The sequence below is a fragment of the Vicia villosa genome, linkage group LG4 (genome assembly GCF_029867415.1).
Source record: "Vicia villosa cultivar HV-30 ecotype Madison, WI linkage group LG4, Vvil1.0, whole genome shotgun sequence".
Lineage (NCBI taxonomy): Eukaryota > Viridiplantae > Streptophyta > Magnoliopsida > Fabales > Fabaceae > Vicia > Vicia villosa.
In genome coordinates, this window is record NC_081183.1 from 127,677,314 (window position 1) to 127,692,498 (window position 15,185).

The 15,185-nt window shown below is 32.7% G+C and overlaps 2 protein-coding genes and 1 pseudogene across 3 annotated transcripts; 2 read left to right on the forward strand and 1 right to left on the reverse strand.

Annotated features, from left to right (window-relative positions):
* The window catches only part of LOC131597841 (uncharacterized), a 71,527-nt pseudogene extending 65,272 nt beyond the window's left edge, over positions 1-6,255 (forward strand).
* Positions 6,256-8,894: 2,639 nt separating this feature from the next.
* LOC131597842 (uncharacterized) lies at positions 8,895-9,773 on the forward strand. Its single transcript, XM_058870506.1, has one exon. The coding sequence runs from the start codon at positions 8,895-8,897 to the stop codon at positions 9,771-9,773; it is 879 nt and encodes a 292-aa protein (XP_058726489.1).
* A 2,757-nt stretch (positions 9,774-12,530) lies between these two features.
* LOC131599644 (uncharacterized) lies at positions 12,531-14,489 on the reverse strand. 2 transcript variants are annotated; one of them, XM_058871931.1, is made up of 2 exons: positions 13,320-14,489; positions 12,531-13,030 (listed from the first exon to the last, which is right to left on the reverse strand). In XM_058871931.1, the coding sequence occupies exons 1-2, from the start codon at positions 14,389-14,391 to the stop codon at positions 13,008-13,010; spliced, it is 1,095 nt and encodes a 364-aa protein (XP_058727914.1). In that variant the 5' UTR covers positions 14,392-14,489; the 3' UTR covers positions 12,531-13,007. The 2 variants fall into 2 exon arrangements, with proteins under 2 accessions (XP_058727914.1, XP_058727913.1); XM_058871930.1 differs by having other exon boundaries at positions 13,135-14,489.
* Positions 14,490-15,185: the final 696 nt, after the last annotated feature.

Below are 15,185 nucleotides of genomic sequence, written 5' to 3' on the forward strand. Positions count from 1 at the left end.
CCTATTTTTTAGTTTATTGAATCCAATAAAACACACGAATTATTATTAAATTAAATATATTCAATATTAAATAAAATAAACCCTAACAAACTACTTTCAAGTACTCAATCAAACAAAACCACGTTTTGTTATAAATTAAACTTATTCTTTCCTATTTTTTAGTTGATTGAAAACTATTTAAATACATTATTAATTATAAATTAATAAATAAAATAAACTCTAAAAAAAACTATTCTCATTGTCTCCTATTTTTTAGTTGATTAAATCCAAGAAAACACACTAATTATTATTATTAAATATATTAAATAAAATAAACCCTAAAAAACTACTTTCACGTACTCAACCAAACAAAACCACGTTTTGTTATAAATTAAAATTATTGTTTCCTATTTTTTAGTTGATTGGAAACCGATTAAATACATTATTAATTATTAAATATTAAATAAAATAAAACCCTAAAAAAATTATCATCGGTCTCCTATTTTTTAGTTGACTGAATCCAATAAAACACACTAATTATTATTAAATAAAATAAACCCAAAAAAACTACTTTCACATACTCAATCAAACAAAATCACGTATTTTTATAAATAAAATTTATTGTTTACTATTTTTTACATGATTGGAAATTTCTTTTAAACAATAAATATAATTTATTGTTTCCTATTTTTTTTTTGTTATGATTGGCACCATTTTAGATGGTTTGTTACTACAATTATTTAAATTAATGGTATTTACTAATAATTTACTAATTTACTAATTACTTACTACAATTAATGTAATTGTTTTACATTTACAAGAACTAACTCTACAAACTCTAAAAACTCACTATTATATATAGACACATAAAATACTTTGAAACTGTGATCTCCTTAAACGAAATATCTATGCTTCATATCATTTTCATATCGGCTACATACACACGTTACGAATTCAACTTGCTGTTTAAAACAGAAAACCAGGTAATTTATTCATTTTATATTATATGATTTAATCATTTTATATTTTGATTTTAACTAATTTAAACCTTTTAGGTAACATAATTTACATTCAAATGTCTGCTTCCACCAATAACTCAAGAGGAGCTACATCAAAATTAGGTCCTGGAAAATATATCATAAAGAAAAATAAACTCTCAAAAGCATCGGTTAATCACCATAGTATTTTTTTAGATGATTCACTGATTATATCGATGCAAGGTAAATGTTACAATTAATGCACTTAATTAATTAATTGCCTATAATTTAATTGATAAATAATTATTTCAATGTTTTAATAACTAAATTCCTATATCTGCCCTAAATAATTTTTGTATGCAGATGAACTTAATGATCAGTCTATAATGCCACAGACAATTAGCGCCTCTCAACATACTCATTTTGAACTCAATCAAATAGGTAATTTAATTAGATATCTAATGTCCTATTAGTTATTCTTGCTCATGGTTTGATTTTTAATATAACATAATAATTTGTAAAATATGAAAAACTGACAACTTCGTAACAAATGCTATGCAGGTTCATCAACTAATTTAGATGATGATTCTATTAATCATGCCAATAACTTACACAATGATTATTCTGATCATATAGTGATTAATACATCTGGTAATGTATCACTGTCTAAATTAAAAGTATTTCTACATTTAATTTTGCATCACTTTCATGTCACTTTGTATGACGTGGTAGTAAATGTTTTTCACAGAACAAATGTCTCAATACTGGGATATTGGAGAACCAAATTCAGTTTGTAATTATTGTGGTGCAATCATGTGGTTTGAAGAAAGAGTACAAAAGCAATATAATGCAACATATCCTAAATTTTCTATGTGTTGTTCTCAAGGAAGAATTGTGCTTCCTCATTACAAGAAAGCACCTCAACCGTTGCACGATTTATTTCACAAACATGACACAAGAAGCAAATTATTTATGGATAACATTAGATCATTCAATAGTATGTTTGCTTTCACTTCTATGGGTGGTAAAATTCACGGTGAAATAAATAATGGCCATGCACCTCCAATGTTTGTCATGAATGGCGAGAACTATCATCAAATCGGAAGTCTCCTCCCTCTTCCTGGAAGTCAGCCTAAATTTGCTCAATTATACATTTACGACACTGAAAATGAGATAAAGAACAGAATGGAAGTGGTTAGGTATTTATTTCACTGTGAAGTTTACATTATAAAATACTTTTAATATATAAATAAATGTGCACAATTAATTTTGTTTCTTTTTCTAGAATGGAAGACAATGTTGCATCACTGAAAGCCGGAATAGTTAATGAAATAAAGGATGTTCTTGACGAATATAATCAATATTGTAAACATTATAGAATGGTTCGTCAAAAAATCAATGAATGTAATGTACCAATATTGCGGTTGCGAATAATAGGTAAGAGAGGTTATGACGGCCGGAGATACAATCTACCCACGACTTCAGAGGTAGCTGCATTAATTGTAGGTGACTTTGATAGTGCTGAATTTGAGAGAGATATCATTGTTCAGACTCAATCTGGATGGTTAAAGCGTATTTCAATTTTGAGTTCAGCTTACTTGCCATTGCAATATCCATTACTATTTCCTCGAGGAGAGGATGGATATTGGGAAGGAATCCAATACAATGATGTATCAAATGCACCAACAATAAAAAGACAAATGGTAACTATCAAAGAGTGGTTTTCTTATAGAATCCAACAGAGGGAAAATGACTTGGCTCCATTGTTGTTTGCTAAACGTTTATTTCAACAGTTTTTGGTTGATGGGTATAGCATGATAGAGTCTTCCAGATTAAAATGGGTTCGAAACCATCAAAAAGAATTGAGGGCCGACATGTATAAAGGTCTCACAGAGGCAATTCTAAGAGGAGAGACTGATCCTTCAACCACGGGAAGACGAATTGTGTTGCCGTCAAGTTTTGTAGGAGGCACGCGGTACATGCTTCAAAACTACCAAGATGCTATGGCTATTTGTGCATGGACTGGATATCCTGATTTATTTATTACTTTTACATGCAATCAAAAATGGCCTGAATTGGTTACATTTTTGTCTAAATACAATCTAAAATCAGAAGACAGACCTGATTTAGTTTGCAGAATATTCAAGATTAAACTTGATCATTTGATAAAGGATATAAAGAAAGGACACTTATTCGGAAAAGTCAAAGCAGGTATTTATCTAATTATATTTTAATATTGAATTATATGCAATTAGTTGTTAAATTTATTAATTATATATATGTTATTTTATCTTCATGTCCAGTGATATACACAATTGAGTTTCAAAAACGTGGGTTACCACATGCTCATATTTTGGTATTTCTACATCATGAATTTCGATGCGTAAATCCCAATGATATTGACAAAATAATTTCAGCTGAGATTCCTGATAAAGAAGCTGATATAGAACTATTTAAAATAGTCTCTTCACTTATGATTCATGGTCCATGCGGTGCTCAAAATAAAAAATCTCCTTGCATGCAAAATGGAAAGTGCACAAAGTATTTCCCAAAGAGGTTTCTCGATAACACCACTATTGATGCAAGTGGATATCCGATATATAGAAGGAGAGATAATGGTAATTTTATTAAAAAAGGTGAGTCTTTTGCAGATAACAGGTTTGTCGTACCATATAATAGGCATCTACTACTAAAATACAATGCTCATATAAATGTTGAATGGTGCAATCAGTATCGATCTATTAAGTATCTTTTTAAGTATGTCAACAAAGGGCATGATCGTGTTACCGCTAGGTTCTATAATAGTGCCAACGGAACCAATGATTCGGAAATTTCTGATGAAATCAAAATGTATTATGACTGTAGATATTTGTCATCGTGTGAAGCAGCTTGGAGAATATTTAGTTTTGACATTAACTATAGAGAACCTTCTGTTGAGCGACTACCTTTTCATTTAGAAAATCAACAATATATTGTTTACGACGATGTTGCTCCAATTAACCGAGTTATCAATAAGCCAAATATAGAAAATACCAAATTTCTGGCATGGATGGAAGCAAATAAAAAATTCGAGGAAGGAAGAAATCTTACATACAATCAATTTCCTTTGAAATTTGTTTGGAAAGACTCTGAAAAACAGTGGTCTCCCCGTAAAAAAGGTTTCACAATTGGTAGAGTTCATTTTGCACCACCTGGATCGGGTGAGAGATATTATTTGCGGACTTTGCTTAATTATGTCAAAGGTCCACGAAATTATCAGGAAATCAAGACAGTAAACAACGTGTTGTATGATACATTTAAAGACGCATGTTTTGCTATGGGTTTACTACATGATGATAAAGAATACATAGATGCCATTATAGAGTCCAGCAATTGGGGTACAGGTACTTTTTTGCGAAAATTATTTGCAACCCTTTTAATTTCAAAACAACTATCCAGACCAGAAGATGTTTGGCATAAAACATGGCAGTATTTGGGTGATGACATCTTACATAGGCAAAGACTCATTCTTCAACTTCCAGGTAATTGTATATACATTATATACTCTAATTTTATACATGTAACACTAACTTGGATCATATACATTTTTTTTCTAATCAACTAAATTTTTATATTTTCCATTCTGCTAAACTTATTTAATTATTATGGCAGATTTGGAATTATCAGATGATGACATAAAAAGTTTAGTATTACAAGATCTCGAATCATTCTTACAGAGCAATAATAGGAGTTTAAGTGATTTTCCCACAATGCCTCAAATAGATGCATCTCTTACATCTGAAAGCCAAAATAGACTCATTTATGATGAGTTAAATTATGATACACAACTTTTGGCTATAGAACATACTCAATTAATGTCAACTATGACTGTTGAACAGAGAACAGTATATGACAAAATTATGGCACGAGTCGAAGAAAATAAACCAGGCATTTTTTTCCTATATGGGTATGGTGGTACTGGAAAAACTTACATTTGGAGGGCCATGTCAGCAGCATTAAGATCTAAAGGAGATATTGTCTTAACAGTGGCATCGAGTGGAATTGCTGCTTTGCTTATTCCTGGAGGAGATTCTCTATACCGCTAGACATTGATGAGTATTCCACTTGCGGTATTGATCAAAATACCCCTTTAGCACAATTGATAGCAAAAACAAAACTCATTATATGGGATGAAGCTCCAATGCTCCATAAACATTGTTTTGAAGCTGTTGATAGAACATTCAGAGATGTTCTTCGATTTTGTAATAACGGAAATTTAAATATTCCTTTTGGGGGAAAGGTTATTGTTTTTGGAGGAGACTTCAGACAAATTCTACCAGTTATTCCTAAAGCAACGAGACAAGATGTGGTTCATGCTACCATTAACTCCTCATATCTTTGGAATTATTGTGAAGTTCTGACGTTGCATACAAATATGAGGCTACTTACTGGGAGCCCTGATGTTGATGTTAGACAAAGAAAATTGTTTTCAGATTGGGTGTTAGGAATTGGTGATGGAACAATTGGAGAACAAGGTGATGACTATATCACACTTGAAATTCCAGATGATTTACTAATTAAAAGTTCAACAGATTCTATTTCATCTATTGTTCATAGCATTTATCCGTCATTTTTGGATAACATGAATGATCCATCTTTTTTTCAAGACAGAGCTATACTTGCCCCAAAAAACGATATTGTTGATAACATTAATGACTACATGTTATCATTAATTCCCACTGAATTAAAAACGTATCTAAGTTTTGACACTCCATACTCGGCGAATCCAGATACCGATGTGCCTAATGATGTACACACACCCGAATTTTTAAACACCATTAGTGCATCTGGCCTTCCTAATCATGAGTTGAAACTCAAGGTTGGAGTACCTGTAATGTTATTAAGAAATATAGATCAATCTTCTGGATTATGCAATGGAACTCGACTAATCATCACAAAAATGGGAAAATATGTGCTTGAAGGAAAGATTTTATCAGGAAGAAACATTGGTAATAAGGTGTATATACCTAGGTTGTCATTGACACCTTCTGATCCAAGAATTCCTTTTAAATTTCAACGGAGACAATTCCCTTTGGTTATTTCATTTGCAATGACTATTAATAAAAGTCAAGGACAATCTTTGAAGCATGTTGGAGTTTATCTTCCACAGTCTGTTTTCTCACATGGACAATTATATGTTGCCATTTCAAGAGTCACATCAAGGATCGGTTTGAAATTATTGATAGCTACGGATGAGGGTCAACATACAAATAACACATTAAATGTCGTTTACAAAGAAGTGTTTCAAAATTTAAAATAATTGTTACTCATCTATTTCATTTTTTAATTTCATCAAACTTTTACTATGAATATTACATTTATGTCATTTACTGACTTCTTATTTTTATTCTATTTTTATATTTGTTTTGCTCTCTTTTATTATCGTTACATTTTAGGTAATATATCTATTTAATTTATAAATTACTTTTACGGAGATTTTACATTTATTACTAATTAAATATAACTTTCCCGTGCATCGCACGGGTAGACGTCTAGTTATACTATTATTATCATTAATTATTACAAAATTGACAACTAACTTAACAACCACTACCTTCCCAATGATTCATCATTACACTTTTCTGCAAATCCAAAAAATTAACTTTCTCCAACTTGAGTACAATTTGAATAAATTAGATCTTTACTTTATAACTTTTTTTATAAGCCTTTGATACTCATCTCAACATTTATCTTCTCACTTATCCATACATTTTTTCCCTCTCAATGCATCAAACCTTTCTATTTTTCATTTCTTTTAACATGATAATTAAAACACCATATCTTTCTCTTTTCCTTTTGAATACATCAAACTTCACTATATTTATGGAATTATTCTTTAGAGAAACCATTTTTAGATACAATAACTACACGTATAAATTCAAACAAAATATCAATATATATCAATATTTAAACAAAATAATAAAATGTCTATATAACAACCATATACATATAGACATTTCATCAAACAGAGTGCATGCAAATAAGAAAGTGTAAAAAAACTCAACACATTAGCCCTTAAAAATCCAATATCACAAACAAAACCTAATCTTAAAAGAAGGGTGCTACCCATTTTGCCAATTTTATGGACCCATCAATAACACAAACAAAACTAATTATAAAAATAATCTTTTTCAAAAATATAAACTTAAAAAAATAATTCAAAAACCAACATTTATAAATAATTGGAATTTATAATCAATTAATGTTATTATTATAAAAGATCAAATCATTAATTAATTTAAAAATAATTTTAATTTTTATTAATAAATGAAAGTTAAATAAAAAATAAATAAAAGCATAAATGTCTCCAAAAGATCGTTTACATTTTTTCCCTAAAATTAACATAAATAAAAATAACAGAAATAAAAATAACATATCAAAAATATCCATTTGTGTGTTCTTTTTTTTGGTATAAACCGGGGTATCCTCTGCGCGCAACTGCAGAGACTAATCCCTCGAGCCGGGTAGGACCATATAGGCGGTAAAGCTCTCCTCAAGAGATTTAACACTGCTGCATGCCCAGGACAGGGATCGAACCCTTGACCTCTGGTTAAGCTGGAAGAGATCCTTGTCATCTATAGTCCGAAATAATAAAAGTGGGTATCCTACTTAAGTCGAAAACTAAAACGAACTTGAAACAAAAAAGAAAAGAAATTTGTACAAAAATGTCAAAACCTTTAGAGAAGAACAACTTTAAAAAGAAACATTTAACAAAATGTGTTATCCCTAAATAAAAAAGAAAGATGCAAATAAAATATACCAACCAAAGAAAAAGGAAGAGGTAGAAAGCAATTAGTTTGTTGTTTGCAGCAATGAGATAGAAAGAGATTTGTCAAAAATATGAAATGGATTAGAGAAGTTGTAGGAGAATGAGTTTGCTAATGAGAGAAATAGGGTTGCAATGAGAGAGAAACTTGTTTTACTATAACATCAATGAAAGAGAAAATGTTAAAATATAATGGAAAGAAAAGCATTTGAAATGTTGGTTTGTGAAGCTGTCCACATGGCGAGTTGTGGAATCAGAAGGACAAATATGGTATTTCCAGAACATCTTATTTTCTTATATGATAGATAGGAGTTTTTAGATTAGGATTCTGTCTGTTGACATTACTTCAAAAATACTCAAAATACTCAAAATATCTGAGCGAAGTGAGAAACGAGTAACCGAGTTCTATGTACGTATTTAAAGAAATGGAAAGTCGCTTAGCTAATTGGTTTATGCCAGAAATTAAATTAAAGAAAATTTATAAGATTAGTACCTTTGACTTTAATGTTTAAAATATACAACATAGTCAGCGACTTCTATCGGTAATAAGTATGAAACTATAAAGTTATTAAATAAAAAACTATTAGAAAAACATTATAGTGAAGGTTTCAATTATATTCACTTAGAATGAGTTCAAGAGACTATAAAACCTTTACATAAATTAGGATTGAATACTCTATCCTTCTAGTATTGCGGGATACTAGAATAAAGGATTTTCATAGTTAAACTATCATCGTAGTTGAGTCCAACTTAAATGATGGTCTGGCTTATTTAAACTGCCATCCAAATTTTAATATGAGCTTATCTAACAAGTTTTCTCCAAACTCTTTAGTTATCTATGTTCAGACCCTTGGAGACACTTGTAATTCTGGAGTTGCATACATAGATGTCATTAGTAGAATAACATATAAAATCTCTAAAGTCAATTATAATTTTAAATCATTAAAATCAACCCCTAGAAACGAGACTTGTATTTTAGAAGAAAAATTGAGTAAATCAAATGTTATGGCCCAAAAATAAGACTGCACTATTGTCTCACTGTTGTGTATGCTTTCAACCAGCTCGAGAAGAGGAAGATTCTTTGGAACTCTATGGAATCCTTGGGAAGAAATATATCTCACCCTTGGATTTCCATGGAGGATTTCAATAATGTGATCACAAGTCAAGGCAGAATTGGAGGAAATAGTGTGACTGTAGTGGAACATAGAGACTTGGTCCACATGATGAACATAAGTGGTTTGTATGAAGCTGACACAAGGGGAGGTAATTTCACTTGGTCTAAAAATCGTAGAAATGATGTCATATACTCCAGGATTGATCATATGTTAGGTAATATGGATTGGTTCCAAAAGTATTCTGAGGCCGTACTGGAAATTTTGGCCCCCAATATATTTGATCATGCACCTATAAGGATCAGAACTGACCAGCAGACCTCTCAAAGGAGATACATGTTCAAGTTCCTGAACTGCATCACTCAGGATCCATCTTATACTCAGGTTGTCCAAGAGAGTTGGAAGAACAGAATTCATGGGACTGTTATGCATATTTTCTGGAGCAAGTTGAGGAGACTCCATCCAACCCTTAAACCCCTCATTAAGAAGAGCACTAATATACAGATCCAAATTCAGCAAGCTGGGCATGAACTAATGCAAGCCCAAGAACACCTTACTAATGACTTGTTTGATGTGCAGGCTAAAGAGCAGGTCAAGATTTTCCAGGATAAAATTACTCAATTGAATCAAAATGAAGAGAGAATGTTGATGCAAAAATCCAAGGTCACTTGGCTGCAATTGGGAGATAGCAATAATGCTTATTTTCATGCATTGGTGAAAGAAAAAAACAGACAGAAGGACATCTATTCTCTTATTGCTTTGGATGGGAGAATATTATCAACACATGATCAAATAGAAGATGAAATCCTTGACTTCTACACTACACTAGTGGGAAACAAGGCTACTGAGCTCAAAGGGATAGACATCACTGCAATTAGGAGGGGAAAGTTGTTTCCTTGAGAGAAAGCTCAATTCCTGATAAACCCTATTACTGAGAAAGAGATATGGAGTGTTGTGTAGAGTATGGGGAACAACGAGGCTCCAGGTATTGATGACTTTAATGCTTATTTCTTAAAACAGTCCTGGAAAACAATTAGAAAAGAGGTCATAGAAGCAGTTCAGGATTTCTTTAGAACTAGTAAGATGCATAGGGTTGTCAACTGTTCTTTGATTACTTTGATACCTAACTCATGTGAGGCAAAAATTGTAAAAGATACGAGGCCTATCTCCTGTTACACTACCATATACAAAGTGATCTAAAAAATCCTAACTACTAGATTGGGAGAGATTATAGGCACAATGGTAGATGATAGCCAGTCAACTTTTGTCCCTGGCAAGGTAATACATGACAACATTATGCTGGCACAAGAACTAGTTAGAGGATATAATAGAAAGAACTTATCTCCTAGGTGCGTGATTCAGATGGACATCCAAAAGGCCTATGATACTGTGGACTGGGATGCCCTCCAACACATAATGCTTGAACTTGGATTTCCCCATCTGTTTGTTAACTGGACTATGCTTTGTGTTAGGAGTGTTTCATATAAATTCTCAATTAATGGCAGTCCCTCAAGGATCCTTCAAGCAATGAGGGGGATGAGACAAGGAGACCTCATCTCTCCTTTTCTCTTTGTTTTGGTAATGGAGTATCTGCATAGGGTGCTGCAAACACTGACCCTAAACCCTAATTTTAAATTCCACCCCAAATGTGGAAAACTCAGAATTAAAAACCTCTGCTTTGCTGATGATTTGCTAATTTTTGTGAGGGGTGATCTGACCTATGTGAAGCTTATGATGACTAAGTTTAGGGAGTTCTCTACAGCTGCAATTTTATATGTTAGTCCCTCCAAGAGTAAAGTATACTTTGGGGGAGGCAATGTGGAGGAACAGAATCTGATTCAATTGGAAAGTGGCTTTGTGGTTGGATGCATGCATTTTAAATATTTAGGTGTGCCCTTAGCAAGTAGAAAGCTTACAATCAATATGTGCCAGCCACTTATTGATAAAATGGTGGTAAGATTGAATCACTGGAGTACTAGACTCCTCTCTTATGCAAGGAGGCTACAATTGATTAGGAGTGTCATGTTTGCCATTGCCAACTTCTGGATGCAAATCTTCCTTCTCCCCAAGAAAGTCATACAACATATTGAGGGTCTTTGCAGGAGCTTTTTATGACAAGAAGAGATACTATATCCAGGAAAGCCCTTATCTCCTGGGAGCACACTTGTGATCCTATCTCTGCATGAGGTATGAATTTGATAGACCTCATTGTTTGGAACAGAGCCACAATGTGTAAGATGCTGCGGGATATTTGTGAAAAAAAGGACATACTTAGGATTAGGTGGATACACCTCTTCTGCTGCTGATGTGAACACCTTCCAACCTAAAGCCAATTGCTCAGGGATCCTGAAGGCTGTGTTCAAATACAGGGATATGGTTATAAACTCCGATGTGAGAAATCGGTTATTAAATTTCAAAGTTTAAAATTAATAAGGTATTATCACCTACTGATTAGAATCTTCCTCCAACAGCTGTTAAATCATTTTCAAGAGAGTATACTCCTCAAAATTACAACTATCTGGATTATATGAACGTCTGGTCCAATTTTCTTTGTGTAAAAGCTTTTGAACACACTTGGTTCATTTGGTTTAACAAGAATATTTCATTATCTTTTCCCAACTGGTTCATACAGTGGTTTCATGTGTATAGACTTAACGAAGATGTATTTCCAGATTATGCCGCCAAAGCTTATACATAATTTACTTCCACTGTTACGTGTCCAAAGCACAAATTTTTACTGACTTTTTACGTCGTCTTTGGCATTAACTGGATTACCTCTTGGACGTTCTCTTCTGAATAAATCTGGCCAGAATGTTCAGTCCAACAATTAGTTAAGAGGATATCTATTAAATGGTGGGTTAGATTTAATCCTGAACTATTATCACAAACAACATTAGAGAATTGATTTAAAGGTCATCCAAAATTATACAAGACTTCCTCTACTTCCGAAGATACTTCGTCTGCATCCAAAGATACCTCGTCTACAATAGTTTCGTGGTACCTAATAAATTGACAGAGTTCGTCACGATTAAATGGTTACTAACTTACCGTTCTTGCACATAGTTTTTCAAAAGTTTAAGACTAATTTGTCGAGAGTATACATGAAAAATAATGTGTGCATGAACCAAATGATATTAAAATATTTGTGAAAAGAATACAAGTAACAGTAAAACAAATGATTTTCCCTATTTACTGAAAGTATCTCTAAAATGAATCTTCATTTAATTTCACTTTTCGTATTTTTAATGAACTAGTTTATTAGTCATGAAAGTAATTTAAACAATGATCTTAATTTTCTTATTGAAATTGATTAAATTAAATGTGACCAAACAAACTACCTTTCTTAATCAATTTTCCATTCACTTAGTATATACTTCGATTGCTAATGGCACAAGTCAAGAAGTCAACATAATTTTGATACAACGTTTAAACTAAATTAAGCTGTCACCATAATTTCATCAACTTACCTTAATTCCTAACATATGATGTTCTCGAATGTTTTTTAGATGACTTTCAATCTTCACTCACATTCTTGTTAGCTACTAGTACTATAAGAATGTTCGCTATAGCTGTTAAAAAGCATGAGATATCTACCTATACTAATGCCAACATTTTACGTAGCAATCAAACATCAAAACAAGCTTATTCAAATTGAAATTTCCTAAAAACTGTCACCACATTAATTTGGAATGTCCAATTATAACTGTTCAGGAGTATTGAAACTAATTTCTGGAAAAATGCTGCCAGATTAAAAAGAAAAAAGTGGCAGCTGACAACCAATAAAAATTGATAAATTACAAGACGCCAAAATGTGACAAAATCAAGTGCTATGCAAGACCTGGCATGACTATGACACAAAATATGACTGTTACGCGTTTTAAATAATTGTAGTCCACAACCACGATTACAGTTTTGGTATTTACAGGCAACCTATTCAGGTATAATCGTAAGACCTTCTTGGATGTAGCACAGTGATATCTACTAAGTAGTATATTATAAAACTGTGCTCCACAAATCCAAAACCACAAGTGCAACTTTGATATTGATTGATGCATGGCTGGTCTTCACAAGTGCACAGCTACCATTATGGTTACAGACTTAAAACCATTTCAAATCCAACAACATATTCTGGCATCAATAAGATTTCTTGGAAATATCTATCAAAATAAACCAACATTTGTCAGAATAAGTAAAAGCTAAGTTAGCTACATTCACATTCTGTACCAAACAAATTACAAATAACATAATACGTCTAAAAGACCTGAAAATCTGATTACGGCATGCATGTCTTATCATTCCTAGTGTAGGCAGGATTGATGAGTTTTTCCTCATACAACTTTAATAGATAAGAAGACTCTTTCTTAAAACGTTTTATAAACTTATCCAAAAACATCTTCTCGGACACTACAAATGGACTAGTTAAGCTTGCACTCTTATTTCTCAAACCTTTATCGAGAAGATATTGCACAACAGCAGCCCTCGGAATGATCCTTTTTTCCAAACTTGACGATAAAATATATGGTGCTTTCGTAAGGGCCATAGCACCCCAACCGAGCTGATTCACCCAAAAGCTCATCACTAAATTTATTTTATCAACAGATGTTAACATACAATAAGGGTTCTTTCTAAATGCTTCAAGAGCATCTTCATCCGACCAACCCCACTTCTTAAACACCTCAACTTTTTCCTCCCACAAGTTTTTGCTTACCGATGTTTTTGCAATCAATGCTATCGAGAAGACTGTTTTCGAAGGATTAAACCCCAAATTCTTCACTTCCTCCACAAACTTCAGCGTGTCGCGCTCACTAAATATCCGACTCCAAATCCGAAGCATTCTAGCAATGTTAGAGTCCGACACTCCATTCTCAATCAGCATTGCAATGTTACGCGGTACACGATGATCAAAGAGTAAAACTGGACTCTGAATTGCAGAAGCAATAACGTTCTTGTCTGATTGCAAGAATCTATAAATCAATTCATAGGTTGGGACTATATGATTCTCCAAGCTAGGAGACAAGACTCTAGGGTTCTTACTGACAAGGTTAACAATGTCGGAGTTAGAAGCCCCTTTGGAGAGTAAAAATTGAAACTTTGGTAAGATCCTTTTGGAGGGGTTGTAGGAAAGTAGGCCAGGTACCCTGGCAATCATGCTGTGAAGTTGGGAGTCTGAGAAACCGTGGTTTTTGAAGAAGTTGAGAACAGAGTCAGGTTTTGAATCTGAGACGGTGGATGAGGTTGAATCGGAAGTGTTGGTGGAGAAATGAAGGGAAAATAGTGATGGGTAGCGGTGGAGAAGAGGATTAGGGTTTGGAGATAGTGGAGTTAATCTATTGAAGTTGAACATTGTTGTTAGAAAGGGAACACTGTTGTTAGAAAATGGATTCAAATATTGAATATGAATACAATTTTCCGTTACCTTGAATCTATTCTTTCCGGTTGCAGAGGGCCAAATAGCGACTTCGTGATTGGGTGGCTTCACAGCGGCGGTGCGGCAGGGCAGAAGTGCAACAGAATACATGGTTGTTCGCCGTTTCGACGAGGCGGAGATGAATAATTGGTACTTGAATAAACTTTCTAAGTTAAAAAAATATAAAAAGTACTCCCTCGTCTCATAAGAAAAAGTCTGGGTTGAATTATGCTTGAACTTTAGTATAATTTATTAAAATATAATTAGTTTTTTCATCTTGTATATATAATTTATGTTTTTGTTAATTATTTTAAATTTTATTATAAGTCAAAATTTAGTTTTTAATAAATTTACATTTAAATGATTGTTATCTTGAATTTTCGACATAGAACAATGTATAGGGGTAAAAGATTAGGTTAGAATATTTATGTTTTTGTTGAAAAGGTGTCAGTCGACCTCAGAGGTTAGTTAATTTAATTGCATTTGTCGAATGGCCAAATGAAACATTCATGACCCTAGTCAAATTCTTTTAAGGAGTTGAGTTAAGTTGGTACTATTTTCGACTAGCAAGCTTTGGGAAGACTTCGACGGGTGTTAGCTGAAGGAGATTTTGTTTCTTCAACATGATATGGTTTTGATACTTAATATATTTTTGGAGAAGTTTGATGGTTATTTTGACGCAGTAACTTGAAACGAGGCTAATAAATTTTTCTTTTGGCCTTATCCATTCTTGGAAGTCGCGTGGAAGCTTAGGAAGAGTGAAACACATGCAAACGAGAATGTGTCATTCTCTGTGGGAAAAGATTGTTCGTTAGAGTTGTTTTAATTCTAGTATAAAATAGGAGTTTTTAGATTAGGATTTTGTGTGTTGACATTACTACAAAAATACTTAAAATACTCAAAGT

Coding starts and splice junctions, on each gene's coding strand:
- LOC131597842 (XM_058870506.1), top strand. CDS start 8,895: ATGGAGGATTTCAATAATGTGATCACAAGTCAAGGCAGAATTGGAGGA.
- LOC131599644 (XM_058871930.1), bottom strand. CDS start 14,391: ATGTATTCTGTTGCACTTCTGCCCTGCCGCACCGCCGCTGTGAAGCCA.